This window comes from Platalea leucorodia, assembly GCF_965183815.1.
Source record: "Platalea leucorodia genome assembly, chromosome: 2".
NCBI classification, from domain to species: Eukaryota; Metazoa; Chordata; class Aves; order Pelecaniformes; family Threskiornithidae; genus Platalea; species Platalea leucorodia.
Genome location: NC_138824.1, coordinates 72,787,051 through 72,809,778, shown reverse-complemented (window position 1 = coordinate 72,809,778; position 22,728 = coordinate 72,787,051). Strand labels below are relative to the sequence as shown.

The 22,728-nt window shown below is 43.2% G+C and overlaps 2 protein-coding genes across 2 annotated transcripts in view; one reads left to right on the top strand and one right to left on the bottom strand.

Annotated features, from left to right (window-relative positions):
* GABRA5 (gamma-aminobutyric acid type A receptor subunit alpha5) overlaps positions 1 to 405 on the bottom strand; it is a gene marked incomplete at both ends in the record, with an annotated part of 55,643 nt that extends 55,238 nt beyond the window's left edge. Inside the window, one exon of the mRNA XM_082330632.1 lies at positions 320 to 405. Within this exon, the coding sequence (XP_082186758.1) occupies positions 320 to 405 (86 nt within the window). The remainder of the gene's footprint in view (positions 1 to 319) is intronic.
* Positions 1 to 22,728, top strand: part of GABRB3 (gamma-aminobutyric acid type A receptor subunit beta3) — a gene marked incomplete at both ends in the record, with an annotated part of 193,845 nt that overhangs the window by 48,113 nt on the left and 123,004 nt on the right. The window lies entirely within an intron of this gene.

Below are 22,728 nucleotides of genomic sequence, written 5' to 3'. Positions count from 1 at the left end.
CCGCAGCCACAGGGGCAGGGAGCACCGCAGCCCCCAGCTGCGCTGCGCCCAGGTCAGAGCACTCAGCGGCTGTAGGCCTGCTCTGAGCTCCCCGTGCCCCCCAAGCCTTCCCGCAAAAGCGTTACGGGTGTAAAGGACCGATATGAGACAGTAAATTTGAGCAGGAAAGCGAACGGCTCCCTTCCCCCTGACACCACCACGTTAAGATGAAATGCAAAGCCCGCTTGTTTTGTTTGGCTGCTCCGCACCACACGGAGCCCAGGTTTTCCATTTCCTTAAAAAACCCAGAGCAAAAATTCAAAGGCGTTTGGCAACTCACCCGAAGTGGCTGGCTAAACTCATGGAAACGCAGAAGAGGAAGAAGTTTTTGATCATGATAAAGCCAGAGGCCATCCCATTGTCCATTCCAGAGGAGAGGAGGAACGCAGGTGGTTGCTTTGGTAAAGGTGCAGCTGCTCACTTTCTTCTCAGGCTGCAATAATACCAAAAAAAGATAAATTATTACAGGAACAAACGGCAGGATAGCCGAGTTCAGCTAACACTGCATCTTCTGCTATCTGTGTTTTTCACAAACTTATCTAGGCTTATGTAAACATCAGATGTTTATGTAAAATTGTATATCTTCAAGGACATGTTTTACCTTCTGCTGACAGCAAACTGCAACACAGGAAAAATTCTTAGTGGCCCCGTTTTCCCTTATATTCGTCCATCATATAAGTAACTAAAGAAATCGTCACCATTTTCCAAATGCCAATTTCGACCCTTTACCTATTTCAACAACTTCCACACGCCTGCAAACCCAACGCTGTGTGCAGCCTCCGCATCCCTTCCTTCCATCGCGATTTTTTCCCATTAAATACCCGGCTTCCCTTTCCAAAATCCCAGTTGAAATGCCAAGAAACACCTACTGCTTCTTGGAATTCACGCTGCTGATGCACGGCTTAGCAAAAAGAGGGTGGGATGGGGGGGGGTGGGGGGTAAAAAGTGACCTTCCTCGCAAAGGCACATAAACCTCACGCTAGCACGGAGAATGACAGTAATGTAGCTGCTCCAGCGACTGCCGCTTTTCGGATACCTGCCTCAGCGACCAGATCACCAATTTCAGCATTGTGCACTAAGGTTTTCCTCTGTGCCCTAGTAAAAAAAAAACAAAAACAAAAACAAAACAAAACAAACCCCAAAACCCAAAACCCCAAAACCAAGAAAAAAACCAAGAACAACCCCCAAAAACACACCCAGAGGGGAGCCGCCTGGATTTTCCACCTGAACCCTCTGCCCCCCGCGCTACACCGCTCAGCAACTTACTCTCCCCTCCCCGCCGGCGCAGCAAGGCGAAAAGCCCGAACCAAAAGCCGCCCCCCGGGGCTGCCCCCGCCCCAGCCCCGCTGCCCCGCGGCCGGTCCCGCTCGCTCCGCTCCGCTCCGCACCGGGCACCGCGGGGCCGCCGCTCCCGCCCGCACACGCTCGGCCCCGGCTCGCCCGCACCTGCCCGGCCGCCGCCCGCGCACCGGGGCACCGCGCACCGCCCCGCACCGGGCGACACCTGCCCGCCCCGCCGCCCCTTCCCTTCTCCCCTTCGGGTCCCCGCGGCGCCCCCGGGCTCGCCCCCACCCCGCCCGCCCGCCAAAGTTTCCCGCGGCCATGTGCGCGGCGCTGGGCGCAGCGGCGGCCGCCCCGGGGGGGCTGCGGGACGGGGCTCCCCGCCGCCCTCCACCGGCCCCGGGCGGGCGCCGGAGCCCGGCGCTTACCAGCCGCCGGCGGGGTGGACGCGGGCGAGGGGGCGGTGTTTGCCCGAAAGTTGCGGAGCGGCAGCGGGAGCGGAGCGGGAGCGGCGGCGCTGCCTCCCCGCCGCTGCCAGGCGCGGCTCCGCCGCAGCGCCGCGCCCGCGCCCGCGCCCGCACCGCCCCCGCGGCCGGGAGCGCGGCTGGGGGCGCGGGGCGCGCCCGCCCCTCGGGGGGCCCCAGCGCGGAGCCCCCCGGGAGGGTCCTGCGGCTCCCCGGGATCCCCCGGGGCGGGGGCCTGGGCCGGCCCGGCCGGCAGCGACCCTCCGCGGGCAGAGCCCCGGCCCCAGCCCGGCCGCGCAGCTGCCGCGGAGCCGTGGGGCAGGGGCATCCCCAAGAGCGGCCAGGCTGCCCGGTGTGCGGACCCCTTACACACGCACGTGTGAGCATGCCTATATACGCACACCCATGCACGCATAGATCCCCATCTATATTCCTCTTCTGCAGCCGACGGACCCGATCTAAGCCATTAAAACTCCTAAATGCTGAAGCGGGAATTTGTACCCGCAACGTTAACTCTTCGTACGTCCCCATTATTACACACCCATGGCTTTTATCGGTATTAAAAATTCCAGGAGACCTGCGATAACTTCGAGGTTTCCTTGTGACTGTATATAGCGTTATTCCAGAGAAATGGATGCACTGCTTCCCAGCCTCAATGTAGGGAGCCTTACACTTGCTGCACGGCCAGGTCCCATCTATTATGTACTGCTTGCAGGCGGGGAAGGATCGGTGCATTTTGAACTATTCAAAAGATGAAAGGAGTGTCGCATAGTCCCAGTTCCTATGGATTCCTTGAGATGCATGCAACACTTCGTAACACCGGCATGTTACATGTCATAAATATGATTTCAATATATACTGCTGTGACCATACCTCGAAATAATACTCCAAACTCAGTTATTAAATTAACAGATCTAACGAGGTAATGCCTGTCTTTCAGGCAACATTACAGATCGATGAAGCATTTGTCTTTTTCCTATATCCATAAAAAAGCTCTATGAAATTAATCCCTCCACTGAAATCGATATTGATTCTGCAGCTCATTGCCATAGAGGGTGCTGCTATACGTGTGCCTAGTTCACGGTCTGCACGGTTTGAATTGAAACCTCGTCCTTATGAATTTAAATTTTCAGGTTTTTGGTTATATGTGGTGCTTTAGCTGCGTTCAGCTTTTCCAGCAATGATTTATGATCTGAAATGCAGAGCCAATGACATACGTTGTTCCTCGTTGTTCCTTAGTGACTTCAGTAAATACGAAGTTGTGAATGAATGTTGCTATCAGAATAGCTTTCCCGGTGCTTAAAAATATCTGAGTAAAGTAGTATGAAGCGCCGGTAGTTCCTCATGATAATGTTCTTGCCTAGGAGTGTTTAAATCAGATTTTTTACAGCGTTTTGATTTCTAGTATGAACTATTTATATCTCTGCATAGGTGATGTTGTAAAAATATATGACCTTTAAATAATTTCACAAAAGAAAGCCGTAGCTCTCTTGGCCTAGACTTTCCGTGCGAGCAGGTGAGAGCTGCGCACCCTCCGGCTGCTCGCTCCGGCGAGCAGAACCCACCCTTCATTCCCCCGCCTTGCTACATCTTCTCCGCCAAGCCGTACGCTGCAGAGCCGCTTCACAAAACCAAAGGGAGAAAGCATTTAAGACTCGGGGAAGCAAAATAGCAAGAAAATGTTAAAGAAAAACCTAAAGGAAAAAAAATGAAGGAGAAAGCGCATTTACTCGGCGAAGCGGCGAGCTGATAAACACCAGTGGCAGGCAGAAAGCCGCGCTCGCCGTGAAAACCGCCGCTCTGCGCCCACGCCGCGCCCAGCCCCACCTGGTTCCACACCCCCGCTCACCCCCCCCGTGTTCCCGTCCCCCGGGTGGGCGACCCCGGCCCGGGGCTGCAGTTTGCGCCGCCGCCGCCAGAGGGCAGCGCCGCTCCACGCAAGCCGGGCGGGCGGCGGGCGGGGGCGGCGGCCCCGGGTCGTGGCGGGGGCGGGCGGGTCCCGGTGGGTGATTTGGGGAAGGGGGGGTGCCCGCTCAGGCCGCTGTCGGGCGGCAATAAAGCGGCGGGGGGGAAAAGGTGCCCGAGGGACGGCTGGTGGCGGCCGCGCCCGCGAGGCAGCGCATCTGGTGGCTGCGGCCGGCGGCCTCGGGTTGGTTTGGTTTCTGTCGCCTCGTCTGTGCGGTAGCAGCGGAATAGAGATCCGGTCCTGTCTGCCAGCTAATTACAGCTAATGACGCAATAGATCTGAAACGTGGTGTGTATAATGCAAGGTGTTAACTCCCGGGCAAAGGTGCTTTCTTGAGAGCTTGTCAGACATTAATTGCGTAGGTTTCCGTGGCGGACTTGGCAGCGCTACGTTAACGGTTGGACTTGATGATCTTAAATGTCTTTTCCAACCTAAATGATGCTATGATTCTGTAGAATGGTGGCTTCGACCTGTGATAGCAGAGTTACAACAAGCAGTAGAGAGATCTTTGCAGTGCATGTGTCCTCCGCTGTGCGGTTTTTCAGGCGCTCCCTTGTGATTCACACTTACCCTATTTGTATTCTTACCCTCCTTGTGCGGTTGTAGAGGACGTGTTGAATTTAGTGTGTCAAACAACTGCTTTTTATTGTGGTCAAGGAAACGTTTGGTTTGGTTGGTTGGCTGTTTTCTGTGCTGGTGTTCAGCAAAAGCCGACACAGCCTACCAGAAGCCGTGTCATATTTCGGAGGTTTTGCATGGTCCCTCTCTGACATTTCTCCTCCCTGCTTCATTAAGTTATGTTGCTTACTTGCAGAGATAAGTGCATTTGAGCTAGACCCTCCTCTACACAGGACTGAAACAATAGTACAGGCAAATCGGGCTGTGATTTTTACCATGGCACACATGAGTACTTACGGACTCGGGCGCTCACTGGGAAATGCTCACCAAGTCCTAACACTGTGACGCTCCGTGTTGGAAAATGGCCTGTTTCTCCCACAGCCAAAGGCATCTCTGTCATTGATCAAGCCATTCCTTCTTCTCCCAAGAGAGCTACAGAAAGTTCATGAGGTTGCATGGAGGTGCAACGTGCTGTGGGTGTTGACCCAAGCCGTGGCTCTTCAGAGGCATTCTCTTCTGCCAAAACATTTCATTTCTGGCATCTAGGTGGAGAGGATTGCCTGTTTTCTTGAAATCTTCTGCCTTTGGCCTCCTAGCTAAGACTCTGCAAAAGGCAGTGCTTGGGACAGTGATTTTGGTGACACAAATCCTTTTCCAATAGAGAGCAGTCTGAATTCATCAGTCATTGCATGAATCCCTAACCACCAGTTAACACCAGCTTGACCACTCTCAACACGGAGACTGGATCTGAACAAAGGGTGGAAGTCTCATTTCCACTCCCTTCTCTCTCAGTATTTGTAGAGATGACAGTCAAGAGGCTTATACTCAGCCCTGGTGAGACACACCTGCAGTGCTGGGTCCAGCTTTGGGCTCGCCAGTATGAGACATGGACATACTGGAGAGAGTCCAGCAAAGGGACAAGAGGATTATTAAGGAACTGGAGCATCTCTCCTATGAGGAGAGGCTGAGAGCACTGGGGCTGTTCAGCCTGGAGAAGAGAAAGCTCAGGGGGACCTAATCCATCTGTATAAATACCTGATGCGGGGGGGAATGAAGAAGAGTGAGGCAGGCTGTGCTCAGTGCTACCCACTAACAGGACAAGGGACAGTGGGCACAAATTAAAAACCATGACATCCCATATGAACACAAGAAAACAGGTTTTTACTTTGAGGGTGGTCAAACAGAGGAACAGGTTGCCCAGAGGGGCTGTGAAGTCTCCGTCTGTGGAGATACTCAAAACCTGAAGGGGAGCAATCCCGGGAAACCTGCCGTAGCTGACCCTGCCTGAGGAGGAGGTGGGACCGGCTGATCTCCAGAGGTGCCTTCCAGCCTCAGCCATCCTGTGATCCTCTAACCTATGAAAACAGTGTCATCCTGTGAAACCCTGTATTACTTTTCCCAAACTGTTTCACAACTGTATCTAGTAGTGAAATGATGCAAATAACTTTGCTGATGTGAGAGGGATTAGAGTCTGATAGACTTTGAAGCATTTGCTGTATTTCTGAATGATAAGGAGGGATATTAAAAGCCTTTTCTTTCCCTCATGCGTGCCCACTCTACAATGTCGTGGACACCCATAAAACATGACCAGTGACCTGCATTTCACTTGTCTGACAGGCCACGCTGCAGACAGAACTGCTTTTAGGACCTGGTGTTTTGGTGGGGTTTTTTGTGCATCCCGGCGGCAATAGAGAGCTACTTAATGGAGCTTTGTGAAAGGCGGCCGGGGGCAGAGTAACGTTGGGAAGGATTGCTCAGAGACAGAGCTGGTCCCTTGTTGCGTGACACCGAATACATCAGTGGTGCCACTGGGAGAGAGAGGCAGGCGACCGCCTTCCCCGTCCCAGCAAAATTCCAGCTGCTTGTGAAAAGCGACAGCTTTAGCAAGCGACACTGATGCTTCTGCGTGCCATTTGTTGCGATTCCCAAATCTGCAGGTTCAAAGGTCTAAAAACTTCATCCGAAGCTAATCCTGAGCAGGTTGCTTTCTGCACACATTCAGTTTAGAAATGAATGAAAGGCTACATTTTCTGTTTGGCAGTTTATCCTCTCTGTTATGGGCAACCTATGCTTCAGTTCATTTCCACATAGTGGACTAACAGCTGAGCGAACATTGAGGGTATGCCTGAACACTGCTGTCATGGATTTATAGCATGCCCTAAGCTTCACAGTGTTTCTAGAAACCACTCTAGGCACCTTACAGCGGTCCCTACTCTGAGATGAGAGCCTCGGGTGCTGGCAGCCCTATTTCTCAAAAGTGGCTGGCAGGAAATTTAAATGAGTTTGGATCTGTATTAGACACTTTGCCCCATTAGACCAGGGAAACGGTACCTAGTATCCCCCCGAAGGTGTGGAGAACACTTTCAGCATTTTTCAGTCTAGTGTAAGGTTTTAAATCCTTGGATTAGAGCATTGAAGCAAACATTGTCTGTTACTTACAACAATGTCCCTGCCTCTCTGCATAAAGGCACATAAAGGCACTCCATCTTTTTCCCCAAACCCGCCATGTTGTCTGACTCCTTAAAATTCCCTTCGCCCTTATGGATCCTGTCCTCCCCACAGGCTAACCCAGCTCGTCCAGATTTGCACAGTTAAATTCCACCTGTGTGGCTGAGGTGAGTTGAAAGCCTGGAGCTGGTCGCTGAGGAGCGCGGGGCCAGGGCCAACGCTGGGGTTCAGGCCTGGCACTGCCCTTGCAGTGGTTTTGCATGGAAACATTGAGCACAGGCGGGTTTTGATAGTTCACTCATATCAGTTCAGCTTGCCAGTGAGATAACCCTTTTCTCCTCTGCCCCGGAAAAGAGAGAATTTCCTTTACACCAGTGGACAGCAATGCAAAGTCAGAGCATGGGGCCAAACCTGCTCACAGATGTTTTTCCCATGGAAGAATTTAGGTTTTATTCACATTCTTGCAAGGTTCAGGTGTGAAATCTTCTCCCTGTTCCTGCAGAGTCTACTGAAATCTGCCCTTGAGATACAAACTATGAAAGCCAAAGGGATTTGCAACACGTCCTGAACTGCTAGTTCATGGTCTTAGACTCAGGGGGACAGAAGGGGCTACCTAGCAGCAGTCCCTCCTCCACCACACAGTCCACAAATTTCCATAGCAGTATAAACTGTGACTTTCTGTTTTGCTTTCCTTCTGCTTTGTGAAAATACAGGCTGTTTTTTTCTGAACTCCATGAACTCTGCAGCAAGTCACCTCCTCCGTGAGTGTTATATCTCAAAAACAAGTGCCTGCTGTTCTCTCACCTTGGATCTGCCCCTGGTTTCTTCTCTTGTTGGCACAGTGTTTTTAGCAGAAATCAGATTGTGGACTAGTAAGATTGGCATTCCAAGTGGAAGGAGATTTGAAATATGGGTGTCACCCAATCAACGTTTATAACCCGAAGATCTCTTAGATTTGACGTCCTGGGCCAAATTAACAAATTGATTTCATGTACCTATATGGACATAGTGGATACAGATGTGAAGTTCACATATTGCCCATCTCTGAGCTGAACCGATTACAGGTTCCCTGCTTTGCAACCATAAAAATTGTGCTAATAGTATGTGAATGACAGTGCAAATAGATGTACTTAAGCTTCTTAGCAGGCCCAGTGAGAAGCAGATGTATTCAAAAGCCAATGTTAGATGTATATGGAGCAAAGAGAAGCACATTTTGTCTTCTCAGTCTGTGTGTTTACTCAGCGGTGGCAGTCATTGTATCCTGACATTCCCAGGCAATTGCCTGGGGATCTTCCAGTTCTCCAGAATTTAACTTTTCAACATGAAATATACAAACCATACTTCTGCATAGAAAGAAATAATAATGTAAAGGATGCATGTGTTCTCTGAACACATAAGATAGTTGTAAGTAATGTGTTCAAGTAGATTATTCTATGTTAAACACTGATGATACATGCTTACATATAAAATGTTACAGTTTTCTGTGTAAACTTAGGGGTTTTTTATTGCACACAAGTGAGCACCAACTCAGAAAACCTCTAAACTGGAAATTTATGATCCTATCATATATACAATACCTTTAGTTAATTTCTTCAAAAAGGCTACATTTACTGGTTAGTATTTTAGCTAGCTAGATTAGCAGTTATATCTATATTCGAAAAATAATGGGTCATATGATCTTTAAGGCCTTAGTCCTCCAGTCTGGTGATTTGGGTGCATCTTCTCTATAAGTAAGTACGACACTGCATGGTGTGCTCCTTGTGAGGACAGAGCACACCTTTAATGATACAGCTGAGCAAAAAAACAACCTACCCTGTGTTCTGAAGCACCTAAGTAAGAAAGCACTTTGTGGAGAATAACCACAATGATTCAGTTTCATACATATGATTCATAAAGAAAGATTAATCAGGTTTAAACGAGAGCATACAAGTTCTGCATCAATATTCAAGGCTTTATGCATCTGCTACCGTATATGTAATTCCTTCATAACAGGAAGGAGAGAACAAATCTCAGAAGGAACAACACAGAAATTCATTGAACTAAGATGGAAGAATTGATGTTGATAAATTCTTCATTAAGTATACATTCAAATATTCATAATAGATGGAAGGTGACTGTACCCATAGACAATATCGGACTACAGTAACCTAATGTACTTAATGATGTATTAAGAGGACAGAGTATTTGAAGTTTAGAAATTGGTTACAGACAAGAGGTACCAAAATCCATTTGACAGTACATCTCTGAATTTTAGTATACATACATATGTATGTATATATCTCTCTCATATTTAGGTTATATGCTATAAATATTTATGCCTATTGATACATGTATGTACATATCAAGTCTACCTGTCAACTGGGTTTTGGCTATGTAAATGCTAAGATAAGATTGGATTAACACGTTTGAAGTTGTTACAATGAACTCAGGTCTTTTTTGGCTGCTATAGTTTCCATATTTACTGCATTTCTCTGTGTTGTTTACATGTGCGCTGGGCATATTGACAGAACTCATTATTTCTGTTTCTGATCAACACAGGTAACTGTCAAAGATACCAACAAATATTTGTTTCCACTTTTGTAAAATTTTACAAATGCTTTCAAGTCACCCTGTAATGATTCATTATAATAATCAGCTGCTGCTACAAAAAATACCATTTGGAAAGCTGTAGACACAACTTACATTTATTTTAGGATTTGCAATATACTGCTTTTCAGGCTGAATTTATTGGCAAGGGTTAGGTGGGAATAAATGTTCTCGGCAGTTCCAAATCCCATTAAATGGGACTTCTGTTATATAGATTCAAGTGCTATAATTAACAAAATTTCAAGAAAAATGAGTTTTTAAATTGTTCCATCTAGAATTAACATTTACAGAAATTGGACAGAGCTGCTAAAAAAAAAAAGAAAAAGAAAAAGGAAATAACCTGAAAATGCCCTGTTTTGGAAAAGATGTTGATGGAGGTTTCACAATGATCTATAGATAACACTACGGAATATTAAATATTAATGATTGAACTACAGCAAGCATTATAATATACCACACCAATGCAGGTGATGTCAGTCCTACAGCTTTGTGTGAAAATATTTTGCCAGTCCCAGTGCAGTAGAATTCAGAAAGATAAAAATAATAACATATATTATGTATATCAGTCAATAAGTCAGATCTTCATGTAGCATAAATTGGGTAAGCGAAGGGCAGCAGAACTATGCCCATACATCAGCTGAGGTTATGCCTCGAGTGTGACCCAGTAATTATGATTCAGTCAATGACAGTTTGTTTAAATCTGAAGAATGAGATTTGGCACAACTATTTATTAAGTAGGGGCTTTTTTTTTTCCTTTTGGTAAGTAATTTATCCAATGAAAAATGTAGGTGGCTTACTCACAAAACAACTGCAGAGCAGGCTAAAATTTGGCAATTTGTATTAGTCAATGAAAAAAAAGTAGGGTAAAACACTAGCGATATTGAGCAATTTAGTTTTAATATTTCTAAAAAAGTCAGTAGGATGGAAGAGGAGGATATAGCTGCAGAAAGAGTTAAGAACAGCTGTGAGGAGTCATGATACAACCCATGCTTTGGATACTGCCTTTGGCTGTGAGAAACCCAGATTAACTCTTTGCTATGGGCAGCCATTATCTTTTTGGATATAGGGAACTTTGAATGGATTTTCCTTGTTCTCTCCTCATACACTGTTCCAGTTTTACAGAATTGATTGAGTGGGTCAGCTATCAGTGGAGATGAATACCTGTGCGCCAGCCCTGGCCAAGGAAACCTTTGCCTGGAGGGAAGGGAAGCACCCTACTTCCAAGCTGCATATTTAGGATGTAGCAGATCCAAGTTCAGTCCTGGGTGCAGAGTGTTTTCCTTGACTACCTGTGCTGTAGATTTTGAAGGAACTAAACAGGCACATGGACTGGAGGGACAGCACGGCGCACTCTGTCCAGGTCCCCAGGCTGCACACTCCTTGTGTCTGGTCCTTCTTTAAAGTCCATATCAACTCCATTGGCTGCAAATTTTGGAGAAACAGCATTACTTGCATAAGTAAGATGAGCTGGGTTTATCATCATACCTTTCACCTTCAGCTACTGAAGCCTGGTGGATTAGTTTCAAATTTAGGGCTGTATACTTTACCTGCTTGTCTAAACAGTATCACTTGTGGATCCTGGGAGCTAACACCCATGTTAATTTTACCAGCCAAAGAGTGGGAACGGTCAATGAACATAGCATCTCAGGTGCACAGAAGATGATCAAAAAGGATAGCTTCAAAGACAAAAAAGTGACTTAAATAAAATATAACTGCTGGAATGGTTGCAGTTTGATCTACTGGTGTTTTCCCAGTTTACTAAAAAGAACAAAACAAGAGCCATCAAATGTTAATCAGATGCTTTTTGTGTGAAGAGGGCTGGGGCAGAATCCTGGGTGTGCTCAAGACAGCAGGAGGGAATGAGCTTCAGGTGAATAATCCAAGAGAAGAGACCTTAAGCCTGTCAGTTAGTTTTCTACTCTAAATGTGTTTCATCATAAAGTACCATTTTGTTGAAATCAGATTACGATGCTTTTATCACCGCTTTTTGAGTTCCAGCACCTACACCACGGACAAGTACATTACTCACCCTGGAACCACCAGCATCCCAGTAGCTCAGGCATTCACCCAGGTATGGGTGAACCAGGTTCAAGACCCTTTTGTAAACACTGGACTCAAGTATTAGTCTCTGAATGTGACGATAAACCCAATATTCTGGCAGTGGACTATTAACTGTGTGTCTTCTTTTATGGATGACCAACATGGGCTGCCCAAGGCTTATAGAGCACTTGCAGTGGTAGATGAAGTCGGTGAGGTTTCTCAGCACCTGACTGCAAGGCAGTGCGGTCTCCAGTGCACAGGGTTGCAAGCCATGAATTTTAATCCTTGCTCTGCCACTAATTCACTGTGTAGCTCCAGGCAAGTCCCTATCTCTTCAGCTGTAAAATGGGAATAATAATAATGGTCTTCTATCTTTCGGCAGCAATGAATTCATCTGTGTTCTTGAGGCATGCAAATACTACAGTGATGAGTGGCCCAGAAAAGACCATGAAAAAATGAATAATTCTGTATTTACTGCAGGCTTTGGGTATGCAGTAAATAAGGCACTGCTAACTGGCTGGTGAAGATTACTTTTCTAAGTAGCTGCTTATTCAGTAGGTATTGTGTAATCAGTACCTACTTATCCTGTGTAATGAATGATAAAGGGTTCTTCGGGGGAAAAAAAGGGGAGGCAAAGACACATTTCAAGAAAAATCTTAATACTGATTTACAGGAAAGCACAATTAGGATTTTTTTGTCCATTTACGCTTTAGTGTTCTCCAACTTTAAAGCACTTGATTTTGGCAACCATCATGATGTTCTTCTAAGGCAATTGTCTTCTGCGCAGGCACATGATTAGGTCTGTAACTTGCACCCTGCCATAAGAGCTTTACTCAGAAATAGCATTTTCACTGTGCACATGTGTTCATTCTTCATGTGCAATTATTTCTGTCAGAAAACCAGGAAGAACAAATCTGCTTTCTTTTTTTTAATGTCTGTTCTGATCACACCATCACATTCCCATTCTTATATTGCAGTTTTCTGGCTTCTCATATTAGTTGCAGCATAGGCAACCTGTTCAATTTGTTCACACTGTGGCTTTCTCTTTTGTATACAAATAAAATCCCCCCAAAGGGCTCCTGTTTTGACAAACAGATTTTGCTATTGAAAATATCAAGGAAAACAATGAAGACCACCGTACACAGTGGTCTATGCCAACACTTCACTTCAAACTTTATTAGAGTAATCTGAGCATGTTTATCCTGCGATTTAACTGCTTATTAGACCATTGCAATCACATCTGTGAAAAGCATGCGCAATCCACAAAACAAGCTGCCAAATGTCCCTTTACAATTACGTTGTTCAGAGATCTGTATTGTCATTCCCAATTTTGTATTTGTGTGTACGATGTGTCAGTGCAGCAGTCCCCTGGCGGGGCTCATTTGAGTAGAGTTGGAGTCATGCTACTTTTCTATACGTAAGGAGATCTAAACTCTGCCAAGACAGAATATGCCAGATTTGTTGGTCTAATCTCCACCCAGTTTGGTGATGCTAGATTTAAAATTAGGATACATTGAATTAGAATCGTGATATTTGAAGTAGTCTTGCCATAAAAGGGAATCATCCACTGCATAATACTTACAGCCTTTTAATGTGTCTAATAAAGGAGCATGTTTTATTGTATTCTGACTCTACACATTTCTAGACATTTACTTGATATTCTTATCTGTGACATGTGAGGTCTACTTGAGATAAAAAGAATATGCTGCACAAAAGAAAGCAATATATGACCTCAAGGGATATTTTAAAAATATATCTTAAAAGTATTTCTTCTTGCTACTTATATTGAGAACCTTCATGAGCAAATATTTTGGAGCAAACTACTTCCACAAATGTCTCTTTTTAGACCCCGATCTTAGTAACTACACACATGATTCATTCTGGGCATGTGAATTCATCATAACTGAACCCACATGCAAAGTTATTGCAGTGATTAACTCAGTAGAAAAATGTTTGCAACACTCTGTCCGTCAGGTTTTTACTTTTCACTTTACAAACAGTGCTACTGGCTATGAGCAGGATACAAACAATAGGCACAGAATTTTTGTCAGGGATGGCTGTTACCTCTAGTCACTTATGAATTAAACATCTGCTGTCTCACATTGAAAACATTTTAAAAATAGTTTGCATATAAAAGAATGACTGTAAAAGAGATTTCAGTGAAGAAATCTTTAGCTTGTTGTGAACACGGCAGCCTTGCTGCTCAGTAAAAGTTTGCCCGAAGTACGTCACCCTTTGCATTGTTGTCTGACAGAATTCGATGGCCTAAATTTCTTTTAGTATCTTTTGCTTAGTTTTTCCTATTGGCTAGGTCTACATCTTTGAGACACCCAGCTATTAGAAAATATAGCCAAGTAACTAGAATGTGGTTATCTGAATGTGAGATTTCATGTAGGCTCCCCCATGAAAGAGAGGCCGGTCGAAAATGTCCTTTTTCTTTAACCACTGATGATGCTCACTGGAAGAAGTCTCCTCCTATGATCTCCCGCAAAAACTGTGGCCACTGAAATAACGCTACTATTGAGTGGTAGGAGATGAACATAATTGCAACAAGCAGAATTTCAGCAGGGACCATGCTAAATATAAAGAATTCAGTGCTAGAATATATCAGAATGATTGTAACCTGGCTGTACTTGGAGTTAAACGTAAAACTCTCGTCTTCCTGGAATAGCACCCTGATGCTTGTAATCAAAACCAATTTGAAACACTGATGTCTGTTTCTTGGTGTCAGGGAAAGAGATTAAGGGGAAGGAGAGATCACTGTCATCTTTCATATCACAGAATGTACTTTGAAAAGGTCACAATGAGACCAGGGGAAAACCGGAATGGAGGGAGAATGTACCATCTACCGCCATGCCAGGACCTGTTGTATGTAATGTAGAGCTGTGAGCCAGCACCGCAAGTGAGATTACAATAAGAATGATGCCTAAACTCAACAAAATCTGTGGCGGCAAGCAGCAACTATGCAATTGTGGCTTATTTAACCAAGCTATGACGGCACACAGGTTTACGTTTTAAAGACAAGAATTTAATGTGGGAAGGAGGTCATGCTGTATGTTTTGCTATGTAAGTGTTTTTGTTGAGATGCACGGAGAGAGTTGAGCATGTTTGCAAGGCCAGACTCAGGTGATAGTATGGAAACCTGAGCAATGCTCCATGTTATACAAAGGGCCTGAATCATTCAGAAGATTTCCTGTCTTTTAAAAAAATTAATAGATATGGCTGCTACTACATGGCTCTTAGGCCTTCAGATGCCTACAGAAAAAATTAAAGCCTTCCCTGCCATTCTCTCTATTGCATGTAGACACCACATGATATTGGTAACTTTGTTAATGTGGGTAATTTCATTTCAGTCTTTTTTATTATTATTTTCCCCCCAATCTTTCCTTGCATCTGTTTCCCCAGTGGCTAAAAGAGTAATGATTAACCTCCATTAGGGAAGAACAAGAAGATGGCTTCAGCATTATTTACTTATTATTATTTTTCTTAGCTGAAAATTGAATTATCCACTCCCTATTTAAGACCCTTCTAATGAAAATGTCAGTTATAATGAACTAAATGTCCTTTAATAGTAGCAGTACATAGCTAGCTAGTAGAGCAGATTAGTAGGAGAGGGAAAAAAGCAAACTCAGGTGTAAACTGTGCACATCTACCCATGGAAATAGATAAGCACCTTATAAGAACAAATGGATTAATCCTCAGAGCACCCTGTGATGTGGTCAAGTCTTTCTCAGTGATAGGAAGGAAATATTAACAAGGATAGCTGTGTGGTTTGATAGGGCACAAAATTTAAATTGTCTGTCTTACATGATAGATAAACGCTGTTCTTGGTAAAATCTTCTGACTTCTGCTAATGAATATATGAAATAAAAACCCTAGAATATCCTATGCTGCCCATGTTATGAAGTTTTCCTGTTATCTAATTGTAAGGAAAATGACCCAGCTTCCATATCAGATGGTACATGAGAGTCTTCAAAGACCACTGGGGTTCCCCACAGCTCAGGTTAACCTACTTATTTACGGTAGTTGGTAGATGCTGCTATCCAGTACCACAGTATGGTGGGGTTCTTTCCAAAGGAGAAACAAAGTAAATTTGTCCATCCATTGAATTCATTGGCAAAATGGCTCTTGTACCCATGCTAAGCCATCATGCAGTCTCCTCCATGTTGGCTCTCCTGAAGTCTGGACTTACGCAGATTTTTTTGGCCCCTTTTATCTCTCTGAGATGCACAGATGAAATAGAGACTTGCACCAAATTCTCTTTCACTTGGAATATCACTAGCTCCCTACCCTCTCTCATCCCAGCTCCCTATGCAGGAACGGCCAGAGTGCTCAAGCAGTTCCCTTCCTCCTTGCCTGAGTTTTCTGTATCTTCATACCTAAGCACCCTTCTAATTACAGAAGTGTTAGGCAGCAGTTCAGGGCTAAGCAGCAGCTCAGAGGCTGGATGCAGCACAGAATTCATGTCCTGGCATTTAATACTTTTTAGAGAACAAGAAGAGAAGATTTGGGGCCTGGTGTGCCCCCAGATTCGACAGTGCACCCCATGGCATTACGCAGGCTCACAGCTTTCTGAGCTTAGGGAGGCAGTATTAAGGACACTTCTCAGTTTAATCTGGGATGTTCTTTGACTATCAACAGATGAAGTCACATCAAATTTAAAAATGGTGCCACCCTCATGTGGATAAAGCCCTAAACACTCTGGTTTTGTCACAGTTTAAAGCTGATGGGAATCTCAAGCACTTTTATTCATTCGTAAGCATCCATAAGAGATACTTCCTAAAGGAAAGGTTGATGTAATGCTAGCCGGCCCTTGGCACAAGGAAGGTGACTACAACACGTGAGGTGTGTGCACGCGTGTGGGGGCACACGCATACCTGTGTGTATGCTCGCACGCTCTTCCAAGGCAGTCGTGCATTTTACTGAGGGCTGCGTCTGCATTGCACTCCCATTCTATCGATCGACCATCCTCGAAGATGGGAAAATAAAAGCTATCCATCTTCTACCCTGGACAAACCCCCAGAAGAGGGCACGTGGTAGGCCTGAGAAGGTACAGCATCTGGCACATGTCTGCTGTGCCTGATGGAGCTCCAGAGCTCCCAGCGGGCTGTGCAGCTTGCCATAACCTCCAGAGTAGGCATGTTTGTGTGAGGCACAATCTGGCCCATAGTTTCATATAATCCCCTTAATTTAGCAGAAAAAGAAAGAGTAAGTTCTTACTCAGAACGATGTGTTCTTTTTCTAAGGATTATTGCTTTTTAATTATTGTTCTAAGTGGATTGTATGCATCAGTGTCAATGAAAACAGATTAGAAAGAAATATGATTTTAAAAAATGATTTATGTTACACGAGCTAGATTAATCTCTCCAGGAGGGAAACTGGAAAAGACACCAGAACATACCACATTGAAACGTAGAAGCTGTCAGCTTCATCGGTTCCTCTTTCAGTCTAGCATCAATTACAGTGGACTTGTAGCAATTTCATTTCATACTGAAGGGATCGTATTAAGGAGGGAATAAAGGTTGACAAAGTATGTGTTTTGTTCAATTTGCTACTGTTTTAAAGAATGAGGTTTTAAACTTTCTGAAAGTTATTAGATTGTATGCATTGAATGAAAAGCAAGAAAATGTGTAAAGCATAATATGATGTTGATTTCTACAGCAAAAAGGAAATGGGTTCTAAAGTTCAGTGAACTATAGCTTATTTTCGTTATAGACATTTCTGCTGAGAGATTCTGTTAAGATTTAAAACTGCTGCTAAATGTACAGACACCTAGTGAAATGGCAAATCCCTGTACAGTTATAAGCACATAAGAATGGATCAGACCAAAATATCCTGTTCAGAGATTCCTCATAGAAACTTACAGAAACTGAGTAAGAAGAGGGCAAGTACTTACAGAGCCACCAAAAGAGAGGGCAGTTCCCTTGTGCTTAGCAGCAATGAAGGGCTGAGAAGGCTGTGAGAGGGGTCCAGCCTCACAGTCCCTCCCACCGTGGTCCCAGTCTGCTCTGGGTCTCTGTCGGAGTTCCCACTCTGCCTGGGGTCCACTTTTCGAAATTTCAAGGGGCTGGGGAGGGTGAAAGGAAAAAAAAAAAAAGGAGGTAGCTTGGGAGTAATGAGAAACTTCCTGGTGATAGAGGACTCAGTATCTCATTTGCTCAAGGGCCAAAATTGCATTTCCTGGCACCCAACGTTCAGCGGGTAGTCAACTCCCCCGTAACTCCTAAGTTCCAGCAATCTGCAGTTTAGAGTTAAAAGTTAATCTATATTTAATCATATATAATAAATCTATAAATAAGAGTTATGCATGCCAAAATGAAGGGTATTAGGATGTCTGAAATACTGTAAAATGGATGTCTAACTGATTTATTTTGTCTAAAGCACCATTGCACGTAGAGCTGCTTTCAATAGGGGAAAATAGCACTTACGCTTCCTAGAAGTTACAACAAAGTATTGGGTATTAGGAGACTAACATTCTCTTCCCTACCTGCCAGGGAAACCTTATAACCAGGACTCACGGCATGACATTGATAAATGATTTAATTCCATGGTGTTTGTCCCATATTCCTCAAGTGGGATTTTTAAATGGAGATGAATAACTACTCTCTTCTCTGAGGTTTCAGATACCTCAATTTTACATTGTCTAATAATATATGTATACATAACATTTGAGAACTTTGAAAGAAAACCACAAAATATAGTTAAAAATTATATTAGAGCCTTTTAGACAGTTTGCATGCATAGCACAATTTATAAAGATGATGACGAACAAAGCCAGGCAATTTGGAGATTCTAGTGGATGAATAAACACTGAATGAATATGAATAAATAAAGGAGTATGAAAAGATTTTTTTTTTTTTTTTTTTTTTTTTTACTGGTGATAGAAAAGTATTTCAGGCTTATCCAAAACTGTTTATAAAATTCTTGATAAGCTGAGGTGTTGAAACGTGTGCTTTGGATTTCAGCAGTCTTTTTTCAGACTTAAGTACTTCACAGTGTGTTAAAATAAAGGTGGAGGGAATTTTGAAATATCACTTGAATAAAAATATCTAAACCATTTCAGTCTTAAAAACTCAATGTTTTCTTTTTTAGCAAAGTCAAGAGGAGAGCTGAGAGTATTCCAGTGTCACTGGGTGTTCATTTTGCATTAAAAAAAAAGAAAAGTTTTAGCTCCCAAAGTTCCACCGAGCCCTATTAAAAACACTGAATTAGAATAAAGCACTACTGCAACAGACGGTGGGACGTCCCAGTATATTCAGGACAGTTTAAGTGTACATATTCACATCTCAAAAACCTGTAAAATAAAAATGGTGTTAGTTCTCCTGATTCATTTTTAAAGCAAAGAACATTTCCATGTTTTCCAACTCATAGAACATTTCCAATTTTTCGTAGACTGCCATGACTACTTAAGTACACTTTGCAGTTCTCTCACTCTCAGACTTGACGTGAAGTAGGGAAAATGCAGAGATGCATATGCTCTGCTACCAGCTTGTTTCTCTTTTAAACCAAAACTTCTGATGTTTAAAGAAGAGTTGTGGATAAAAGAAAGTACAGCTTGAGGCTATGATATAATGCACTTAAAGGTCCCAAAGGCAATATTCTTAACATCTACAACCAACCCTGAAACATAACCTAGGAATGTAAATGTTAGGGCTGGGCTCTTAAATTCAAGTTTCCTGACACACTGCAGGCTGACAGCCTTTGAATTTATAAAGACTTCCTATCTAAACAACCAAAAGAGCTTAAAGATCACTTAGAATAATTATTTTGATCTGTACTTACAAAGCAGTAGCAACCCATGAGAAAGTATTACCATGTACATACTGAGGTGATTATTTCATCTGATCATACATATTTTCATCATCTTAAAATTGTTTTTCCATGCACAATTTGGAGACTAGTTTTGTCTGTACAAGTAGGCAGTTGGGGAGTGTGTGTGTCAGGGGGATTCCTAGCCCTCTTTTATGTATTTGTGTATAATAATATATACAATTTAGAATGGATCAAGAAATTATTCTTCCTCATGATATTTTTTCAAATAACTCAAATACTTGAGTGTTTTGTGGAAATGCCTTCTCTCCTGGTTTTTTTTTTTTAGAATATTATTTTTTAAACAAAACAAAAGAAAGTATCTTCTTGTTTTCTGTGGGTGCCTACAAAATCCAAGGAATGATCCACAGAAACCCTAACTTCTTTGGAGACCAAGGGCACCTTAAATTTTTGCAGCAAAAGTACCTGAGGGGTACCTAACGGGCCCTGTCAAATAGATGTGCTGATTGGCATGGCTATTACGCCCCAGCACTGAGTTCAGCACAGAGCATGTTAGCGAGACCTACTTTGATTCAAAACTGTCATAATGTTGGGCCAAGGTGACCTCTGCATTTTGCAGCACAGGTCATTGAATAACATATACAATGCCCACTAGCATGCCAGGCTGAGAACTCAAGGCTCTCTTCTGCCTCTTGTGTAACTTTGCAGGGAAAACCTAAATCCCTCTGTGAGGAGCTGGTCTTTTCAGTCATGAGCCTTTCAGAAGTGGCATCAACTATTCTTCATGAATTAATTTTTATTTTACTCAGACTATTAACTTTCATTCTGAAAATGAAAAAATACTTAAAAGAATAAAACGAAATTGAAGAGGCTGAGAGAGTAAGTTTCGTTCTAAGCCATAATTTCTCCTGCCACCAAAATTGAAATGCACTCCAATATACATTACAGGTGCACAATCCTGGTACCAAGAAGTAGATTTCATGTCTTTTGTAATATGGATACACTTATCAAACATATATTCTGGTCTGTGAAAGTGTAAAGAGTTTTCTTCTACAGGATTTTATGAGCACTAACGGCATCTGAAAATTTTTCTTTCTGAAAAAAAAAGCATGTGTTTTACAACAGCACTCCAGTTGCTTGCGGGGGTTAAAAGGGACACTGGCAAACTTTTTATGACCCTGGCATGTATGCAAGTGCTTCCTCCTCTGAAGGAAGAGAAGCAAAATCAGTGGTTTATTTGTGGAGAGTATAGTAATGAAAACAACAGAACAATTTAAGATCTGAAAATTGTTATAGTGCTGGGTCACAGTAAACCAGAAACATGTATTTCTGATCGCATTGAACATAAAAAATCCCATACTGAGTCAAGCCAAAGTTGTCCTGCCTCTGACAGCAGGCAGCAGCACATACTTTGGGAGGAGCATAAGAAACAGGAGAGAGAGAGAGATAGAGAGAAAGTAATTCTTCCCCAGGTATAACCTTTCAGTTTGAAACAGTCTGAGGTTTATGGACTTCCTCAGCCAGAGGGTGCATTCGCAACATTGATTTTAATAGCCGTTGATGGAGCTCCTTTCATGCATTTGTCTAATGGATTTTTGAGCCCTTTTATAACTTTGGCCTCCACAGCTTCCTCTGGCAAGAAGCTCCACAATTTAATTATACATTGTGTGAAAAAGGACTTCATATTGCTTGCTTTAAACCAACCGCCTGATCATCTGAGTGCTTCTTTGTTCTTTATAGTTTGAGCACTAACAAAAAATCATTTAGGCAGTCTATGACTTCATATACATCTATCATCTCTCTCCTCCCTCATCTGCTTTCCAGACTTAAGAGTCTCAGCCTAAGTCTCTCTCTTCCTACCAATGCCATTTTATACTTCTAACCATCCCTGTAGCTCTTTCCTATACCTTTATCTAGCTCGCAAGCTCTTTGAGATGGAAGAGACCTGCATGAAGTTTACAGGATGTGGGTAGGCCACAGATTTCTACAATACTGTACAGATCCTGTTTTGTTCTATTAATTCCCTGATTGTTCTTAGCACTTGTTTACCTGTTTGACCTCTGCTGAGCTTGAAGCTGGGACCTTCACTGAACTGTCTATCTGCAGTGACCCTGAGATCTTTACTGTAAGGATAATGGCAAATTTATGCACTGCTGTTGTGTGTATTTTGACAGCTTTCCTTCTGCCTATTATTGTTTATATTTGGAAATAGAATGCACTAAAAAGAAAAAGAAAAGAAATTCCGTGGACTAAAATAATGGCATAGAACCTATTGGATCTGAACTAGAACTAGACACCTTCAAGAATATCAGTGATTTAAAATGTGAGTAAACAGGTGTCTACGTCTTGACATATTCTCACTTCATCCTTCCTACCTTGCTCTTAAATGCCAACAAACGGGTTTGTAGACTTACTAATTCATTGGCATGTTTCTGAGCAATGCTAAACTTCCCAGCTCTGGCTGATGTCAAAAGGATTCAAGACTGGCTAGCCCTCACAGAATTGGACCTGAAAAGTATTGTTCTGGTAACTGTTTATACTATGTGACATTGTCACTTCCATACTCTTTGTGGAGCTTGATGCTGGGAAAAATGAATTTCTGGAGAGGTTATGAAAGATCAAGGATGCTATAATGTCATCATAATTACATGTAACTTGGGCATCAGCATTACATAAAAGCATATTGAATGCTTACTTAACATAACATTTGAATAAATCATGTTTAAAATCATGTTCACTGAAACATTTATTTCAGCTAGAGCCACGTAGTTTAAGCTTCTCATACATAAACATTTTTGGCATTATTTATGAAAACTTGGCTTGCATCCACTTAATTTATACTTTAAAAAATAAGAGATAGCTATGTGAATCATATTTATAGCAGAAACCTCCATCGTCTGCTGCTTACCAAGGTTTCAGCAGATCTACAATGGTAATTCAATAACTGTGTCTATAATATCCTGGGAGTTTTAAACACAGTTTCCCATTTTTGCATTTGGCATTTCAGTCTGTACTTTCTTACTTTTCTTGATAGGCTTCTAGGTACTAAAAATAATTCCTTAGTGCCATCACACTGTGTGACAATGATGCCTTTGAATACCTAACCTGGTTAGCATGGGCTGAACCTCCTAGGAAAAGGGAAAGTGAATTTTATTGACTCATTGGTGCCTCACTGCTTCTGAAGTTTCTGGAGGAAGGGTTTGCAAGGTGGGCTGAGCAATCTTGAGGTAGAAGCCCAGAAGCAGCTGTTCCAGAGAGGAAGATTTACATTGAGGTTTTGCATCTAGCTGTTACAACCAATAGTTATTGCACCAAAGCCATGTCGTACAGGCTTGATTTGGTCTCTATTGTGTATGCTGGGTCAACCAACAAAGGTATTTTCTTCACTTCAAAATGAAAAAGGCTCGGATATAATGAGGTGTGCATTCTCCAAGCCTGTGGAGAAGGAGTTTAGCATCACATTTGTTTTTCTTCCTGTTTGTAAATGGCTTGTGTGAGGTGTACAGAGTTCTTTCC